This window comes from Eutrigla gurnardus (genome assembly GCF_963514095.1).
Source record: "Eutrigla gurnardus genome assembly, chromosome: 22".
Taxonomy (NCBI): Eukaryota; Metazoa; Chordata; class Actinopteri; order Perciformes; family Triglidae; genus Eutrigla; species Eutrigla gurnardus.
Window position 1 is genome coordinate 13,825,605 of NC_139933.1, and position 19,890 is coordinate 13,845,494.

At 44.8% G+C, this 19,890-nt stretch overlaps 2 protein-coding genes and 2 pseudogenes across 4 annotated transcripts in view; all 4 read left to right on the forward strand.

Moving 5' to 3' along the window:
* The first annotated feature begins 69 nt into the window (after nucleotides 1-69).
* LOC311032585 (nuclear factor 7, brain-like) lies at nucleotides 70-2,792 on the forward strand. The gene has a single exon (XM_084039486.1). The coding sequence runs from the start codon at nucleotides 900-902 to the stop codon at nucleotides 2,292-2,294; it is 1,395 nt and encodes a 464-aa protein (XP_083895612.1). The 5' UTR covers nucleotides 70-899; the 3' UTR covers nucleotides 2,295-2,792.
* A 341-nt stretch (nucleotides 2,793-3,133) lies between these two features.
* Nucleotides 3,134-5,117, forward strand: LOC311008507 (zinc transporter ZIP9-like; annotated as a pseudogene). Its single transcript has 5 exons — nucleotides 3,134-3,157; nucleotides 3,929-4,205; nucleotides 4,466-4,551; nucleotides 4,636-4,770; nucleotides 4,859-5,117. The product of its transcript is annotated as a zinc transporter ZIP9-like (transcript).
* Nucleotides 5,118-6,280: 1,163 nt separating this feature from the next.
* LOC311008509 (zinc transporter ZIP9-like) overlaps nucleotides 6,281-19,890 on the forward strand; it is an 88,138-nt pseudogene continuing 74,528 nt past the window's right edge. The window contains exons 1-2 of the transcript in view: nucleotides 6,281-6,292; nucleotides 6,396-6,524. The product of the transcript in view is annotated as a zinc transporter ZIP9-like (transcript). The remainder of the gene's footprint in view (nucleotides 6,293-6,395; nucleotides 6,525-19,890) is intronic.
* On the forward strand, nucleotides 7,448-19,679 carry LOC311032579 (uncharacterized protein). The gene is made up of 11 exons (XM_084039480.1): nucleotides 7,448-7,525; nucleotides 11,195-11,735; nucleotides 12,708-12,861; nucleotides 13,331-13,436; nucleotides 13,557-15,422; nucleotides 15,601-16,268; nucleotides 16,370-16,415; nucleotides 16,642-16,733; nucleotides 16,883-16,993; nucleotides 17,933-18,203; nucleotides 18,275-19,679. Exons 5-11 carry the CDS (start codon nucleotides 15,333-15,335, stop codon nucleotides 18,488-18,490), a joined length of 1,494 nt encoding a protein of 497 aa, XP_083895606.1. The 5' UTR covers nucleotides 7,448-7,525; nucleotides 11,195-11,735; nucleotides 12,708-12,861; nucleotides 13,331-13,436; nucleotides 13,557-15,332; the 3' UTR covers nucleotides 18,491-19,679.

The window sequence follows — 19,890 nt, forward strand, 5'->3', positions numbered from 1 at the left end:
GGCGGTGCAGATGTTTCCTGGTTGTGGGTTTCATAACACGGGGTTTCCTTTCATCGGGTCCAGGTTTCATCACTTCCTGTGTCGTTAACCGAAGAGCTGATTTCTGAAGTTATTTTTGCAAGGATTTTGTTATTCTGAGGTTGATTGACTTTCCATGCATCACACACACTAACTGTCGGGCTCTTTATGTCCTTTTTGTAAATGTGAAAGGGTTTGTTTTTGCACACATGTAGCCTTGTTTCCTTTTTAATGGGGGACAGAATAAAACACTGGCTCTGCATTCAGTTTAACGTGTGGTATAAGTTAACACTTTGTAGATTTTATATTTGCTTTCCCACGTGCAATGTAGAGAATTTGTCCACAAACGTTCTTGGTTCTCCAGCGTCGGTGTGTTTCAGTAACACGTAGCCAAATAAATAACTTCTTTTGCACTTCTCTCAGAAGCATCGGAGCTCTAGTTGGACGTTTGTGACACCGAGAATCCCAAACCGTCCTCCTGAAAGTGGAGCAGGTTTTTTTTAATTTTGTTTTATCATAGAACAAGTAATAGCCGTATGTGTGATGGACATTCATGCACCTTTGTTTCCCAGTGAGCAGCAAAGCGCTGTAATCCTTCAGAGCTCCACCTACGTGTGACTCACCTGACACACACCAGGAAATACACCTCACCGAGGGACCATGAGACTCGCTTTCAGACCGACTCTAGACTTCCACTGACAAAGGAGCCTCACAAAGGAATGCTGGGAATTCCAGGATATCTGGACCAACGCCATGAACAGCAGCAGCCGACTTCACAAGCGTTTAGCTAGAAGTGAAAGTGAGTTTGGGGGGGAAGCTTTCCAGAGGAAGGAGTGACACCATCTCCTGTCTGCCGGCTGTGTTTTCGGCTTCGGAGGGAAATGGCTTCTAGATCAGAGGAGGATTTCTGCTGCCCTGCCTGCCACGACATCTTCAAAGACCCAGTCCTCCTGTTGTGCAGCCACAGCTTCTGTAGAGCCTGTCTGCAGAGCTGGTGGACGGCGAAGAAACTCCAGGATTGTCCGGTTTGTCGGACGGTATCTCGATGCAGCGATCCGCCTCGTAACCTGGCGTTGAGGAACCTGTGTGAGACCTTTTTACAAGCGAGGGGTCAGACGACCTCGTCGGGGTCGGGGACGCTCTGCCCTCTGCACTCGGAGAAGCTGAAGCTCTTCTGTCTGGACCATCAGCAGCCGGTGTGCGTCGTCTGCCGGGACAGCAAAATCCACACGGACCACAGGTTCAGACCCGTCGAGGAAGCTGCACAGGATCACAGGGAGGAGCTGCAGAAGTCCCTGAAGGACCTTCAGGACAAGTTGAAGGTTTTCAACGAGGTTCAAACAAACTTAAATCAAATAGAGCAACACATGAAGGTCCAGGCTCGACGCACAGAGACGCGGATTAAAGAAGAGTTTGAGAAGCTTCATCAATTTCTGGAAGAGGAAGAGGAGGCCAGGGTGGCTGCACTGAGGGAGGAAGAGGAGCAGAAGAGCCAGGTGATGAAGGAGAAGATGGAGGCTCTGAGCAGAGAGATAGCAGATCTCTCAGACACGGTCAGAACCACGGAGGAGCAGCTGAGAGCCGAGGACGTGTCATTCCTGCACAACTACAAGGCGGCGTTGGAACGAATCCAGCGCCGCCCCCTGCTGGAGGATCCGCAGCCACTCTTCGGGGCTCTGATCGACGTGGTGAAACATCTGGGCAACCTGACCTTCAGCATCTTGGACAAGATGAAGGACATGGTCTCCTACAGCCCCGTGATTCTGGACCCGAACACCGCCAATCCAGAACTGGTCCTGTCAGAAGATCTGACCAGCGTGAGACACGGTAAGATCCAGCAGCTTCCCGAGAACCCGGAGAGGTTTGTGTACTGGGGTTCCGTCCTGGGCTCGGGGTTCGACTCGGGGACTCACAGCTGGGACGTGGAAGTGGGAGACAACAAAGACTGGGAGCTGGGGGTGATAGCGGAGTCGGTTTGTAGGAAAGGATTCGTGGGGTCTACGGTGTGGAGCTTAGACTTCAATGACGTTGTCTACAGAGCGTACTCCCCGGCAGATAAATACACCGATCTGCCCCTCAGGGAGAAGCTCCAGAAGATCAGAGTTCAACTGGACTGGGACAAAGGAGAGCTGTCGTTTTCTGATCCAGATACCAACACACACATACACACCTCCACACACACGTTCACCGAGAAACTGTGTCCGTACCTCTGCACCAGGACGGCCCTCACTCTGAAGATACTGCCTCTAAAGGTCTCTGTAACAGTGCAAAATTAATTTGTGAGATGGCAATAGACAATACTTTGCACTGCAATTATATAATGGATGATGGTCTGGATTCATCTAGTATCATGTCACGGCATTCCATTTGAGTACATGATCTACATTTGTCAGTCTGACGGTTGCAATGATTTCCAGTAGTCTTTTTCTAACTCCAAGTGTTCGTGATGAATCCTTTTTATTTCAGATTATCTTCATAAACTCTGTATAGACGGTGGGACTTGTGGTTTTTTTCAACAGCCAAACACTTTCTAATAGAAGTTCTCAGCTTGTTTCTAGATTGTAATGGTAACACAATGTCTCTGCGTTGTCAGAACTGTCAACACTTAGAATGTGTTTGTCTGTTTGCTTTGCCTTTTTATAGTTTAGCATTTTCTGTTTTTCTAGATAGGAAGAGTAATAATAGCAGATGTCATCATTTGACAGTTTCATTTTATTATTCTTTCCAAAGAGCCGTCAGTACAACAGATCCATCACAACCCCCCTCCCCCCAGCTCTTTGAACAATAAATCTTTATTTCATCAAGTTTGTTGACAATAAGTGTTGCTTTTTAACTAGAGTCACATAAAACAATGAAATGATAAAGGAATAGTATGCACAACAACACAATTAACCATTTATACAGAAAACAATACAATAAATGCAACATCAACAATTAAACCACACAAAAAAACACCAACATGTCTTTAATATGAAGTGTTTCTGTTTAAAATGTTATCACCACTACACAGTTTGTTTATTCCAGCTCTGAGCAACTCCTTCATTTTCTTTGTGCATCGCATTGTGAGAAACCAGTGAATATGAACGGCAGCTAAACATTTGGATATCTAGTATGCATGCGGTCTGCATACTTCTCCAGTGTGAGCACACTTCATACTCAGAATAGCACCTTTGTGTGCATTATTATATTATTATATTACTTTTGGCTGCTCAAAGAGGTAAAATGATCTAATAACTGACAACACAGGTAACAGGTTTTTTTCTCGTTCCTGTCCTGTCGTGGAAACACTGTTTCTCAAGCTCTTATGATGCATTACTATAGTTGAGGCTGGAAGAATGGAGGTCGATGATTGGAGGACCAGATCTGATGGGGCGGGCCTGTGCAGTTCTCAGTGTCCAACACTGGGTGCTGCTGTTCGTCCTCCTCCTGCTGTTCCTCCTCCTCCTCCTACTGCTGCTCCTCCCCCTCCTCCTGCTCCTCCTCCTCCTCCTGCTGTTCCTCCTCCTCCTCCTGCTACAGTGGTGTTCAAGGAAACCTCGAGGTGTGACGTGGAAGGCAGAATGGCACGCAGGTACTGTGGTTTGCAACAAGTGACACGGTGAGAACAGACTGTCAGCTTCCAGCAGAAGCGACGATAAGATGTAGCACATCATCACTTGTGAAGAAGAAGGAGGAGGAGGAGGAGAAGGAGGAGTTTCTCTTTTTTTGTTGTGTTGTTGGAGGATGTTGTTGACGTTCTTGTGAATGAGCACCAGTGTTTATTAGCATGGAAATCTGAGAACTCGCTCCAGCTATTGTATGTCAAATTGAAATATTGTTATTAGAATATTCATAATTCTATAATTACACAATAAATATAATACAATCATGATATATATGGTATTGATTTAAATCTGGTGTGGCTCCACAGAGGAGCCTGCGGTTCGTGTCCATCCTGGGGGCAGGACTCCTGTGTGGGACAGCGCTGGCCATCACCATCCCTGAGGGAGTGGGCTTACTGGGAGAGTCGTGGAGAGGTGAGCCGAGCCATCCTCACCTCATCCTTCATCATCGGGGTCTCTTTGACTTTCAGGTTCATCCTAATGTTCGTAGTGGATCAGATCGGAAGTTTCTCTCAGACCAGGCGACTCGATTGTCCAACAGTGTGGGCATCACGGCCACTTTGGGGCTGGTTATTCACGCTGCAGGTAACTTATACAGCATTTATTATACTGCTTTATTGTATGTTTTCATGAATTCCAGCCAACAATGTCCTGGAGTTCATTTCCTCATGTGATCTCATGTGATTTGTTCCAAGTGCCCTACTTTTCCTCGCACACCCGTTCTTTGTGAAAAACTTGGCGTGCAGACAGACACATCAAATGACACTCATCCACCAGTTTGATGTAAATGTAGTTTATTTAGATTGTTGAGCCCATGAATCTGATTGTTGGTGTTTGCATTGTAGCTGATGGATTCGCTGTGGGTGCAGCTGTGGCCACGGGTCAAGTGACGGTGCAAGTTGTAGTATTTTTAGCAGTGATGCTACACAAGGTGAGTTTCCCTGTCAGAACATTTCATTGAAGGATGTATAGAAGTATGTAAGGAGATGGAATAGAGATGGTCTCTTATCTATAGGCGCCTGCAGCTTTTGGTTTGGTCTCTTTTTGGATGCATGCTGGCCTTGAAAAGACATACATTCAGGGACATTTGTTGGCCTTTTCAGCTGCAGCACCTCTACTTGCCGTCCCCACTTACTTCATATTACACACAGTAAGAAAGCACCCTTCAGCCATCTTGGGTCTTTTTTCCTCCAGTTTCAACTTGGCCGTTATTTGATCCGTTGTGTTTGCGTCTGCAGTCTGGCCGCTCGTCTCAGAACCAGCTCATTGCGACAGGTGTGGGATGCTCTTCTCGGCCGGACTTTCCTCTACGTGGCCACGGTGCATGTTCTTCCCGAGGTCAGCAGCAGCAAGACGGGCCTTCCCCCCTCGGACCACGAGCAGCACACCGGGGCCGAGGCCCACCACCGGCAACACCTGGGGCTCCTGGAGAGCCTCACTCTGGTCCTCGGGGTCGGGATCCCCATGCTGCTGGCCCTCGGGCTGCATGATGACTGATTGAATCATTGAAGAATCATCTAAAAGAATCATATCTGCCAAATATTGTACACATCTGTGGTTTCCGAGCAGGTACTCCCAGTTGCAGATGCTTCATTGAATCTTTGCCTATGACACTTCAGGAACCTCTCTATTTGTCGGTTCCCTCTTTGTAGTTTACGGGAAGTAAAACCATGTTTGCTCATTCTGCGTAATGTTCCGCTCTTTTTAGTTGATTTCTTATTTGCACACACAACACATGCTTTGAGGTAAAGTAGACAACCACCGGTGTGAATTACAGATATGGACACAAAAAGGTATTTTACAATTTATTTAATTTACAGATTAATTTACAAAATATACAATATACAATTAATTTACAGAAATATATAAACAGAAAAAACAAGTGGCTAGAACTGCTCTGCCAGCTGAAATGCCATTTTGGTTAACTCTTCCAAGTTTTCAAAGCCAAAATTCTGGATTTCCTCCAAGAATGCGAACTCTGCACATAAGTCGGAGGAGAGGCAGGGGAGCTCAGTCACAGGTGTGTAGGAGGTGGAGGGCTCAGTCACAGGTGTGTAGGAGGTGGAGGGCTCCGTCACACCGTTTTGCTGTGGGAGCACACGCTGCTTCTTGGCTGACTTGGTCTCCTCCCCAGATGCAGAAGCTGCAACAAACAAAAACACTGATCAATCCACTAAGACTTGTTAACACGTGGTAAAAGGTGCTGCTTCCTATTCTCTCCATTTTGAACGTTTCTAACATCGTCCATCATGATCCCTCATTGAGTTTACATCCTATTTGACATCCACAGACATATTGACTTACCTTCAGCCTTTCTGGCAGCGTTGCTCCTTTCCCTCTTCCTCTTTTTGCCCTACACAAAAAACCAACACATTAGACTTTGGATCACCATGAGCCGATACAAACATAAGATTAGTTTCAGTGCCTTTTTGTTCACAAGCTCTCGTGCGCCGGTGTTTAATGTATGAGTTGTACGTCAGCAGAATGTACATACATAATTGTTGGTGGAGGACCAGTTTGGGTGGAGTTGTGCGTGGAGGCCCTTCTCCCTGTCTGCCTCTGCATAATATGTGGCCTGCTCCTCTCTGGAAAGCGACTTCCACTGTGGAGAGACGACAACACACTGTCAGCACACACCGCGACACACAACTACAGGTCGCATGAACACAAACGTATCAGCAGCTGTATTAATATGCACACGGAATCACATGAATGAGAGCCGGGGTTTCTCAAGCTCTTATGATGCATTACTATAGTTGAGTGAGGCGGGTGCAGTTCTCAGGGTCCGACACTGGGTGCTGGTGTTCCTCCTCCTCCTCCTGCTGCTCCTCCTCCTCCTCCTCCTGCTGTTCCTCCTCCTTGTTTGGGCTCGGATTCATTCCACTGTTGTTCAGACTCTCCGAGGTTAGTGTTTCTCTTTGTTTGTTGTATTGTTGGAGGATGTTGTTAACGTTCTTGTGAATGTGTTGCATGGGTAAAGTAAGATTTAATTGTGCCTTTTTAGATCCCAGTGTGTTTTTAATTAACAATATTTCTGATTCTAGTGTGTAGTTTCCGTTTGTGTTTTATTGCATGTCGCATTCTGGGATTGTATAATGCTTTTATTCTGAAAAGCCCATACGGATATCACTCCCCACGGCGTAATTGCCAGCACCTGTGGCGCGTCAAATTGGCGGACTTTAAATTAGCTTCCAGAGGAAACCGACGAGGGGAACGGATCATTCGGAAAGGGCAGGAAGCCGAAGCAGAAACGGAGGGAGCGTGTTGTAGGGCGGTGTTATACAGACTAGAGCTTCCCTGGCGGCACAGATGTATGTACTTGCTTCAGGTTACATGCCTCAGTCCTGTTAGTTGCACAGCCTGTGAATACATGTTACTGAGAGACACAGCTCGACTCTGTCTGTTATTTATGCACCTACACTTGTAACATGGTGTCAGAAGCTGTACCGGAACCCAGAGTGCGTGTGACTTTGCCTGTCGCTGGAACAGCATGCGTTTATTTGTTTTGATAGGCTTGTTAGACGTTTCAGTTAGCCTGCTAGCATTAGCATCGCGTCAAGACGATGGCTTCCAACATTCCGCCACCAGAGCGCATGAAGATGACCAGGGATCTTCACAGTGTCATACTCACACAAGTGCTATTATTATTGTTTCATTTAGCCTGGAGTCACTTTTTGGTTTATTGCTCTTATTGCTATCATTTTATTATATTTTACTCTGCTATTTAATAAGAACGAGACACGCACAATGACTTGAAGTAACAGGAAACGGACACTGGGTGGCAGCACTTACCTGCAGCGTCACTGGCGCTCTTTACAGCGCATCCGGAAGTGAGGCTCCTCTGAAGGATTTGGAGACTGAGCCGTAGTGGTCCTGTTTCACTTACTGTTGTCCTGTGTTTCCAGGTTGGTTATTAACTTGTTATCTGACTTAAGATGTTCATAAGCTCCTATGAATCCCCGGTGATGTGGGGTCATGAAGCTAGAAGCTCGTCAAGTGTGTAAACCAACTAAAGTGCCAACGTACGTGACTATTGTAGGGCTAAAATGGCGTCTGTCACTGTAGCCGATAATGTTTATTTTCTTTTGGCTTCTCAGCATTTGTGGGACAATGCTGTATGTGTAAAACAAAAGTGTGTGGTACATCATTTGAAATGGATGTTTGTGGGCTATCATGAATGGAAATTATTATTATATGTGGAGTGTGTCATTGTTAGGGTGACCAGACGTCCCGGATTTTCGGGGACAGTCCCCGATTTGGCCGACCTGTCCCCGGTTAAAGCTGTCCCCGAAAATGTCCCCGATTTGAATGGGAGAGAAAAAAAGTTGCGCACCAACGCAAACTCCAGTTATTACGGTAGCCAGTAAAAAGTTGCGCACCGACGCAAACTCCAGTTATTACGGTAGCCAGTGAAACTAACGTACTGACGTTACAGTCATTGGAATTAAAAAGGTGGAAGACATAATACCTTCTTACCTCAGGCCTGAGTAGACAGGATTGTAACGTTGTTGCTCCGCACAATGAATTCACAGCATTCACAATTTTTCTATAACTTTGAGAAGACCTCTTTTAAAGTCAGTTGTCTGCACTGTGGTTCTTCATATGTGCACCATCAAATGTGTTCTTGTTTTCTCCATAAAGCTTGTGAACTGAAAAAAAATCATCAGCTAAATAATAAATAAGTTGAATAAGATAAGAATCTGTTTTGTTGTTTTTGTTTCATCTGTGGTTTTTACAGCTCTAATGTTAATTGCTGCAGACTGCTTTTACATATTAAAATTAACATGTAATTGCCCCTGTTATTTATTTCATAATGATAACATTGGAATTTTGACCACCGTGCTGGAAATGTCCCCGATTTTCATTTCAGAAATCTGGTCACCTTAGTCATTGTGGAAGCTGTAAATGTGGAAGCTAATGCTAATGTGCAGGTTAAGACCAGCTACGGTTCGAGAGTTCGCGGGTTAAAGCGGCAAGCTATGGGCCAGCCATGTTTATTATTTCGGTTTGTGTTCATGCAGTGTAAATGTGAGATAGTTAACCTGCAGCAAAGATTCATTCTGTTGTATTAAGTGAACACTTAATGTAGGTTAATGTACAGCTATTACTCTTTTGATGAGAGGATAGGGACTGATCTGTGTTAAAAGGAGAAGTGATTACATGATAGATGATAGGCTGATGACATGATGAAGGGAAAATGTTTCTTTGGTTTAATACAAATTTTGATAAGTATTTCTTCAGAAATATGTGGAATATTAGACATTTATGGGAATGTCATTCAAATGTGGTTCATATACCAGTGCTTTAATGCAAACCAAAATAACAGGAATAATCTATGATTGCAGTTAAATGTTTAATATGAATGTGAGAATAAAGATAATCCAAAGGGTTTGGAGACTGGGCAGTAGTGGTCCTGTTTCACTTATTGCTGTCCTGTGTTTCCAGTCAGGATTATCTGTCAGCGGGGGCCTAGCCGGGACCCGCTACAACAGCAACTGGGTTAAATATGCAGGGGGAAATTAAAGACTGTGCAGCAGTGCTCTGTGTGCAACGAGTATGCACATGAACAACAGAAGGAGACAATGTCACACCCGCTCCCCACGCGTCCCTGGCAGCTGGTGAGCATTGACCTGTTCAGCTACACAAGGCAGGACTTCCTGCTCATGGTGGATCACTATTCTGACTTCTGGGAGATTGATCTACTCCCAGACCTGGCAGCAGAAACAACTATCTATCAACTATCCCTGACCGGGTCATTTCTGACTGTGGAGGTCAGTTTGACTGTGGAGAGTTTCAAGCGTTTGCGAGGGAGTGGGGCTTCGAACATGTCATGTCCTCCCCAAGCAGTGTTGCCAGGTGAGAAATGTAGGATTATCGTACCAGAGACATAAAATTATCGTATTTTGAGGGAAATTATCGTACACCCATCATAACCAAAATTAAGTCTATCGATGCGCTGTAGTCACTCTAGTGTTGAATAGCGTCTATCATGTTCACTCATTTTCAGCTCAAAATGGCTCTGCTTCTTCTTCATTTCTTTTTTTTTTTTTCTTTTCCTCACTCATGGGGCGGGCAAAGCGGACTATTCAGCCAATCATGGCCGTTGTTCTGAGGCAAACGAATACACGTCACTCGTAGCTCACATTTAGAAAAGCAGGATTGGCTGGAATTTCCAGCCAATCGTGAAACAGATGCCTTCAGATTCACAAAAAAACTCTGACAGACAGTTGCGACAAGCTGATTACAACCAATTACAACCACACATTCACTGAATGGTCAAATTATCGTATATTTGGTCTTTTTGGGGATTATTGATCGTACATCGTACAGAGGGCAACATTATCGTACAAATACGATAATTATCGTACACCTGGCAACACTGTCCCCAAGGCACCCGAAGGCAATTAAAGATTGTGAAGGGCCTATGCAGAAAAGCAAACTGTGGTGACTTGGACCTAGGGCTGCACGATTCTGGAAAAAATGTGAATCACGATTTTTTTGCTTAGAATTGAGATCACGATTCTCTTGCACAATTTTTTTCCACAAAATGTTTATTGCACTGATGAACTTTAACAAAACAAAAAACACCCCGCAGCGGTGTTTCCAGGCAGCGGTGTTTCACCGCGTCCCATTCATTGTCTATGTGAAAAGCCGTGCAATGCATTCTGGTAGCGTCGCGGCGAATGTCGAGAGACGGCGCGCGAGTTGGCCGCTCCTCATTTGCATAAAGTTGAAGTCGAATCTACTTTATGCTAATCAGAGGCGCCGGGCTCGACTCGCCGCCTCGGGAACGCTCGCGAACGGTCGCGAAAATCTTCTAAACTGAATGTTGTCGATCTAGGACAGGCGTGTCAAACTGATCCAACCAATCAAGGTGTGAAGGCTAATCAGGTAGGTGAATAAGTCGAGTCAGGTGTGTTCTTGCTTGGTTGGAATGAAAACCTGCAGCCACAGCGGCCCTTTACTGGATCAGTTTGACACACCTGATCTAGGATGATTGACAGGCGCTCTCCTTCATACAATCACGCGCACACTTCATGGCTGCACCTGATTGGACGATCGCTTTCACTGCTGTCCTGTCTGCTCCGGAGTTCACGCAGCCCAACATGGCGGCTCGTTTGGAAACTTTCTCTTATTTTACGAAAATAGTTCACCGAAAGGTGTTTCTGAAAACATTTTAAGCGAGAAATAAGCTATGCAGTTACTGAATCTGTCTTTATTTTAGATCGACAACATTCAGTTTAGAAGATTTTCGCGAGCGCTCGCGAGGCGGCGAGGCGAGCCCGGCGCAATGAATGGGACGCGGGGAAACACCGCTGCTTGTGGACACGCACCATCTTTCCAAACACTCAACTGCAGGCGGCTTCCTCCACTGAATCTCGTGTTGTAAAGACGCTTTACCATAGGTTGACGGAGGAGGCAGCGGCAGTGCTGCGTTTTGGGGCGCTTCAAAAAATCCGGAAGGAAATAGGAGCATTTGTGATGCAGCTCGAGATATAAAATGCTTCAGAATCGCTGTGTGTAGAAATGAGATCACGTGTATGTGTGAATCGAGATCACGATTTTTTGTGCAGCCCTACTTGGACCCCTGGAAGGCTTTTCTTCACTGTAAGGAACACGCCCACTGAGGGCATGAGCTGCTCTTCTCCCTGTGGCCGACCAGCTGCTGGAGCCTCAGGTCATCACCGGGGTCACTGACAAGCTGAGAATGAAGCATCAATCCACAAAGCTGATGTATGACAGATCTGCAAGGGATCTTCCGGAGCTGGACATAGGCCAGCCCATCAGGATGAAACCGCTTCCAGGTGACGGGACGGGTCGATGGAGGAGAGGTGTATGCCTGCAGCAGGTGGGGCCGCGGTCGCCATCATCAACGTGGAAGGAACCGCCTATCGTCGCAACAGAGTTGATCTCGGACCAGCGGAGTGGCCCTTCCACAGCCCTCAGCCCACACAGAACGGCCACCTGAGCAGCCTGGGGACACAGGTGCAGCTGTAGAGGGCCATGCGGGCAGGGGCAGCACGGAGGAAGTCGTCAGCAGCCCTGCATCATCTTCGAGGTCGTCGGCCCCGAGGTCACCGCCATCTTCCCCACAGGCTGTGACCAAACCATGCCGTGAGTTACAGGTCCACACACACACAGACACACACAGGACAGTGGACTATATATATAGTATTTTGGTTTAAAAAAAAAAAAGAAGATAAGAAACAGAAGATGGGATGTTCACTTCGAATGTTCTGATTCGACTATTCTGTTTGTTTTCTTCTGCAAAAGTTCTGATGGGTATTGAATTTCTCTCTCTTCCTGATAGGCTATTTCCTTTGCACTATTTTGATGTTGTTGTTCGGTGTTGTATTCTGCTTAAAGCTCTAGTCTATGATTTGAAAAAAGCTCCCCCCCACACACACACACACACCCCTCCCCTCTGTGCTCCTCAGAGCTCTATCGTTCTCCCCTCGCAGCCTCCCACCTCCCTCTTGTTTTATGAAAATAGTTCACCGAAATGTGTTTCTGAAAACATTTTAGGTAAGAAATAAGCGATGCAGTTGCTGAATTTGTCTTTATTTTAGATCGACAACAGTCAGTTTCAAAGACTTTCGAGACCTTGCGGGCGGCGGCGCCATCTCTGGAAACTCGCCGCTCCGTGCCGGCATTACACGGCTTCTTACATAGACAATGAATGGGAACATTCCCTCCGCTGATGAGCTCGGGCAGGACGTTGTTTAGTTTCCCGGTGTGTCCAGGACTTCCACAACATGTACCAAGCAGTAATAGTGTTTATTACGGCCATGAATGATGAAACATTATAGGTGTAAATGCAGCGGGTGCCGGTCGGATTCCTCTCACACCCTGACTGTAGAACATCCCCGATCCCAAACTGCTCGGCGATCGCTCGCCACAATCCCGGATGGCTACTATTGGCTAAAGTTGTATTCAAATGAAAAATAGGAGACTAGAGCTTTAAGAAAGGGTTCTGCTGTAGGGCGGTGTTATACAGCCCCCCCTGGCGGCACAGCCTGTGAATACACGTTACCGAGAGACACAGCTCGACTCTGTCTGTTATTTATGCACCTACTCTTGTAACAGAACGGACCAAGCGGGAAGAGCAGGAAGCCGAAGCAGGAACAGAGGGGACCGATCGCAGCAGCCACGCCAGAGCCAGGGGCGAAGTGTTAGAAGGCCCCATGAAGAAGCGGGCAGAGTGATACTCTTCCGCGTGAGGAGCGATCTACGACTAAGCGTGAGCGCCCCGAGTGTGTGCTGCAGCCCCTGCCTTTGCAGATAAGACTCTAGACTGCTTCATTAGACTCCCTCGGCTCTCAGCTCTTAGCTTCCCTCATTTTAATGCCCTTTTATTATTTGTCTTACCATTTTTAGTCTCTTACCCGTGTTTTAACCTGTTTTTATTCTGTAATAAACATCAGCGTTTCTGCTCTAGCATCGGTGGTCTTCTTGGTTTTAGCAACTGCTCTCTCGCCTGATTTTAAACCATAGTCATTTTTAATACACCTTTTATGAAAATAACAAACGCACACTAGCAGCCTCCACAATAGCACCAGTGTTTATTATCATGGAAATCTGAGAACTCGCTCCAGCTATTGTATGTCAAATTGGAATATTATTTTTAGAATATTTATAATTATATAATTCCACAATGAATATTATACAATTATGACTGTATATATTTAAATCTGGTGTGGCCTCCACAGAGGAGCCTGCGGTTCATGTCCATCCTGGGGGCAGGACTACTGTGTGGGACAGCGCTGGCCATCACCATCCCTGAGGGAGTGGGCTTACTGGGAGAGTCGTGGAGAGGTGAGCCGAGCCATCCTCACCTCACCTCATGACATCAGCGATGAAGCACAAGCTGTTCTTCCTTGTTGTCTTTTATGTGGATTTACTTAAAAAAAAAAAAAAAAATCCTTCTCTCTGCAGCATCCTCCCCCCTCATGTGCCATCCAGTCTGAACAATACAAATGCAAGGTCCACAGAGACGGACCGTCCACCTCAGTTCATCATCGGGGTCTCTTTGACTTTACGGGAAGTAACATGTTTGCTCATTCTGCTTAATGTCTTACTCTTTTGTAGTTTTTAGTTTATTTCTTATTTGCACACACACGACATGTTTTGAGGTAGACAACCACCAGTGTTGATTACATATATGGACACAAGAATGTATCTTATAATTTATTTAATTTTCAGATTTATTCACAAATATATACAATGTAACAGAAAAAACATTTAAAGTGACATGTTTGAAAACAGTTATGGAAACAGTGTCTATTCGACATTTACAAATGGTAACAGCTCTCTTATCTGCAACCCATTGGCTGTTGAAGCGTTCATTGTTGGGGTGTAGTGTGTCATGCTGGATCAACAATACAAGTCTGTGCTCACAGAGCGGAGCAGGGCTTTACATTACATTTCATTAACATTCTATAAAATAAACAATTTCTGCACAAACTGTCAGAAACCGTCTCAGGGAAGCTCAACTGCATGCTCGTCGTCCTCATCGGGGTCTTGACCTGACTCCAGCTCGTCGCCGTAACAGACTTGAGTGGGCAAATGCTCACATTCGATGGCGTCTGGCACGTTGGAGAGGTGTTCTCTTCACGGATGAATCTCGGTTTACATTGTTCAGGGCAGATGGCAGACAGCGTGTGTGGCGTCGTGTGGGTGAGCGCTTTGCTGATGTCAATGTTGTGGATCGAGTGGCCCATGGTGGTGGTGGGGTTATGGTATGGGCAGGCATCTGTTATGGACGAAGAACACAGGTGCATTTTATTGATGGCATTTTGAATGCACAGAGATACCGTGATGAGATCCTGAGGCCCATTGTTGTGCCATACATCCATGAACATCACCTCATGTTTCAGCAAGATAATGCACGGCCCCATGTTGCAAGGATCTGTACACAATTCTTGGAAGCTGAAAATGTCCCAGTTCTTGCATGGCCAGCATACTCACCGGACATGTCACCCATTGAGCATGTTTGGGATGTGCTTGACCGGCGTATACGACAGCGTGTACCAGTTCCCACTAATATCCAGCAACTTCGCACAGCCATTGAAGAGGAGTGGACCAACATTCCACAGGCCACAATTGACAATCTGATAAACTCTATGCGAAGAAGATGTGTTGCACTGCATGAGGCAAATGTTGGTCACACCAGATACTGACTGGTTCTGAGTCCCCAGACGCCCAATAAAGCAAAAAAATGCACATTTCAGGGTGGCCTTTTATTGTGGACAGTCTAAGGCACACCTGTGCACTAATCATGATGTCAGATCAGCATCTTGATGTGGCACACCTGTGAGGTGGGATGGATTATCTCAGCAAAGCAGAAGTGCTCACTATCACACATTTAGACTGATTTGTGAACAATGTTTGAGAGAAATGGTAATATTGTGTATCTGGAATGAATTTTAGATCTTTAAGTCCATCTCATGAAAAATGGGAGCAAAAACAAAAGTGTTGCGTTTATATTTTTGTTGAGTGTACGTATGTGTGTGTATTGTTGTAGTCTTATCTGTCATAAACTGTAAGAGAGGAGAGCTGTGACCCCGGGTCAGATCGGCTCATGCAGGTTTCGTTTTCAGAAAACAGACGTGGAAGGAAGAGAGTCAGATTCATATAACTTATATGCTCTTTTACAAGATGATTCTTTCTAGGTTTAAAACATGGATCTATAAAAAAGACTAGTTAATATCTATGCTTGAAAGATCTCAACGTAGTAAAGTAAATTACTCCTATTCTCCTCTGCCTTCTAGGAAAATGACGGATCCTGGTGGTTCATCTCAGGTGAGTGTCATATCATTTAAACAATGAACCCATTTAGCATATTTATGTTGTTGCATTTTGTGTTATGAGACATTGAGTTGCCATAACAAATTGAAAAATAGTATTGTATTTTAATTTCCAGTATCCATCACTCAGTCAACACCCACATTTATAACATTTGTTATTTCCTCCTGTCTAGGCAATGTTGCTTGACCATATCCTGAACAGGCTTTACAACCGGCTGTCAGGCTGGCTTGAAAGGGCCCCTCAAGATTATGATTTTCTAGAGTTCACCATTTCTCAGGAGCTTGTCATGCTCAGCGCGTGTTCTGGCCAGCTTCAGATACCGCAGAATATTTTCAGTTTGTTAACAGAATTGCACGCCCTTGTGGCTGCTATAAATGAACAAGATCAAGTTGTTGCAGTTTCCCTGGAGAGAGGACAGATTGGTCGCCCTAGACTTATTTTAAGCGAGGAATATGTGTCTGAGCTTCTTAGTATGGGGTTATCAGTAACCTGTATAGCCCATCTTCAAGGGTTTTCCAGGTGGACACTCCAGAGACGGATGACAGAGTGGGGTCTCTCTGTTAGGGGTCTATACAGTACGTTATCAGATGAGGAGCTAGACAGCTTGATCTCAGATATCCACACCACCAACCCAAATGCCGGATACCGGATGGTGATGGGACTGCTACGGGCACAAGGACATCGCGTGCAGTGGCGCCGGATCCGTGCATCAATGCATAGAGTCGACACTTTGGGGGTTGTGACAAGGATGTCTGAGTTGCGTTGTGTGGTGCGCAGGTCATACTGTGTCCCAGACCCCAGATCCCTGATGCACATAGACACCAACCACAAACTTATACGGTTAGTTTTTTGTCTAATACCACCCCATTCAAGGGCTTATTGTAAATGTACAAGATAAATGGTTCCATGGTTATACTTGTTTTACCCCCATCTACAATAAGGTACAACATCGTGATCTTCGGTGGGATTGATGGCTTCTCAAGGAAGGTAGGGATTATAATTTGAAGAATATTGTTACAGAATGTATGTTCATGGCGTAGTGATTATTTAAAGACTAGTACCATGTTGAAGTGAAGTTCAAGTGTTTCGTCTGAACATGTAGACTATATGTAGTACTAGGTTTAATCAGTTTATATTTTCATATTTAGCTAAATCAATCTTTGAAAATATGTATGTTTTGTATACAATATGGTCTTCTTTATTATTTCCATAGATTATGTATCTTGGGGTTAGCAACAACAACAAGGCTAGCACAACCCATGCCTTCTTCAGTGAAGCTGTAGAGAAGCATGGCTTTCCACAAAGGTAAATCTTGTACATTTAAATCGATATATTCAAGCTGTATATACAATATCTCACATTGTCATATAAGTGACCTCACCTATTGCCTTAAATCTACCATTACAATAAATTAAAAACTTCAGTCCTCACAAATTCCACAATCATCTCTCAAGGGTTCGGGGTGACCACGGGGTGGAAAACGTTGATGTTGCCCGTCTGATGTTTTCTGTTCGAGGAACCAGAAGAAACGGCTTCCTTGCTGGGAAAAGTGTTCATAACCAGAGGTAACCACAAAGATACACGCATGCACCTACAATACTTACAAACCCTCCCCACTTTTATCATATGAGAAATACCCATTATCAACCCATTCACAATATGATTTATTTTAAGATTCATTTCATTATCGCATGTGCTCACACCTTGCCTGAGTCCAACATTGGCACACTCAGTTGACTGAAATGATGTGAAAGGACACACACCAGCTGTCATGCATATGAGAGCAGAAACTATGAGGAGGATAGAGCTACCTATAGAGTTCAGAGATGGATATCTCAGACAGTCTCAGCTGACATCACCATTCTACCACAGGGCTGATACTCATATTGTCATTTTCTATTAGGACTTCATAGTATGCGAGAACATCATGCTGGACCATATGGACAGGCTTTAAGATATGAAATTACAGTGTGAATTGTCATTTTTATTTCACTTCTTACTCACTTCAACTATAAAACTGCTGTGATGTCAAACATGTCTCTTCACATCTTGATGATTTGTTTTCCATGACATCTCTGTAGCAACAGAACAGTTATGGTGATAACAATGCACACCAATCTCATATTTTACCTTTATTATAAAGAATGCAGTTCAAACAATTTGGGTATTAGTCTTGGACAATTATATTGTAATGGAGACTGCGCTAGTTTGAAGTGACTGCTAGCATTATTCACAATCATCCATAGATATTTACTTTTTCATCAAGGTTATTTTAGACATCCAGTGAAAAGACAAACTGTACAAAAATGCCGGGTTCAGGTGCTGTCCAAGATGGAAAGCAGTTTTCCCAGAGTCCGTCAGATACATAAATATTACTCATATTGTCAACAACAATAACATCAATAGCCATATTAACCACGTCAATCCCCAAACGTTGTCACAGTCATTTACTCTGTTGTCTACATCATTCAAAATGGTGAATGCAAATCATGTCCTGTAAACAGAATTGAACGTCTGTGGAGAGATGTTTTCACAGCGGTCACATGCTGGTTCTACACTATGCTGCACCAGCTGGAGGAAGATGGTCTTCTTGACCTGTCCAGCAGTGTTCACCTCTTCTGCTGCCACTACGTGTTCATTCCTCGCCTCCAAGCTCATCTGGACACATTCAGAGAGGGCTGGGACAATCACCCTCTTTCTACAGAGAGGAATCTCACCCCAAACCAATTGTGGCACATGGGACTACGGCACAGCTCTGAGGAATACAATAATGGGGTAAGTATTTGTGAAGCACACTCACTATGCATGGAATGAGTCAAGATAAGTGATTACTCCTTATGTTACAGGATTTGCGCATCCCAGTGATTGACTGGGAGTGTAGTGGTCTCATACCCAGCGATCCTGACAGTGGTGTCCATGTCCCTGAGATCGACTGTCCTCTTACACCTGAAGGCCTTGCTGAAATTCATGCTGCTGTGGACCCAATGGGACCCTCATCATCCATGGGAGTGGACAAATATTTAACTGCACTCGAATATATGCAACGCAGAGGGCATGTGTAGAGTCATCTTAATTCACCTCAAAGTAGCACTTCACCCAAAATGCTCCCTCACAGCAGACTGAGACAATGCTGGGGTGCATCCTCTAACTTTGGGCCTACTCAAACCTTTCTTCGTTTCCACAACTGACCTGGCTGCTGTGTCATTACTGCATTTAAAAAATATAGATTTAGGGGGCGGCTGTGGCTATGGTTCAGGAGGTAGAGCGGTCATCCTCCAATTGGAAGATTGGCGGTTCGAACTTGAAAAAACAATATGTAACAGAGTTGGTCCATCTCAGACTGCACAGTGCACAGCATGAATAGATGCTCATGTAGAAACACATACCTCAATTGCTCTCCTTGGGTCAGAGAGCCAGACACTCTCTCCACATTGAAGTCCAGACTTAAAACCTACCTCTATGACAGAGCTTTTAGTTAGGGCTGGCTCAGGTAGCCCTCAACCATTTTATAGCTATGCTGCCATAGGCTTAGACTGCTGGGGGGCACAGCTAGGTTACATGGAGCCTCCCCCTCTCCTCTGTCCTGAGTGAGGGATCCCTCCTCTGGTACACACCCAGTGGTTTCTCCAAGTTTTTCCTCAGAGGATGTTGTTATTATGCTGTATGCTGTGCAAAGCCATGTCAGACAAACTTTAAAGATAGACTATATAAACAAACTTGTATTAAGAAAACACTTGAACACTGGACCAAAGTATGGGTCTGCCAAAAAAGCACAAAATGCCCTGAGGAAACGGATTCACCGTGGGGCTGCAAAATGCAATGTTGGTGTATGGATGCTGAGGTGTTAACTAAAAAGTCAAATGGAAACATTTGTACTTAATTAATAATTTATTTGATCAACCAACGTCTGAATATACCGGCCTTGTGTTCTTTAGGCTTAATAGTGGTTTACACCTTGCAGTGAACCCTCTGTATTTGCTTTTATAGTAGATTTGGATATTGTAAGTCCTACCTCCTGGAGAGCATTCTTCATTTCACTGGATGTTGTGATGTGTTTTTCAAGACCATCGAGATTATTCTGTGATCATTCACTGCTGTGGTCTTCTGTGGACCTCCAGGCCTTTTTGTGTTTCCGAGTTCACCACTGCTTTGTTTCCTCAGAATGTACCAAATTGTGGATTTTTCCACTCATAATATCCTTGTGATTTCTCTCATGTTTGTATCTGTTTTCCTGTACACCTGGAATAAACTCCAGACCTTTTATCTGATTAATTGATGATGAAATAATGAAGGATTTGCTTGCAACTGTCCATGAAATAGCTTTTGAATCAGTTGTACAATTACTTTCGGTACCTTGAAAATGAGGGTGGTACACTTTAAGGAGCTGTAATTCCTACACCATTCCTCCAATCTAGATGTGGATACCCTCAAATTAAAGCTTCAGTCCATAAGCATTACATAA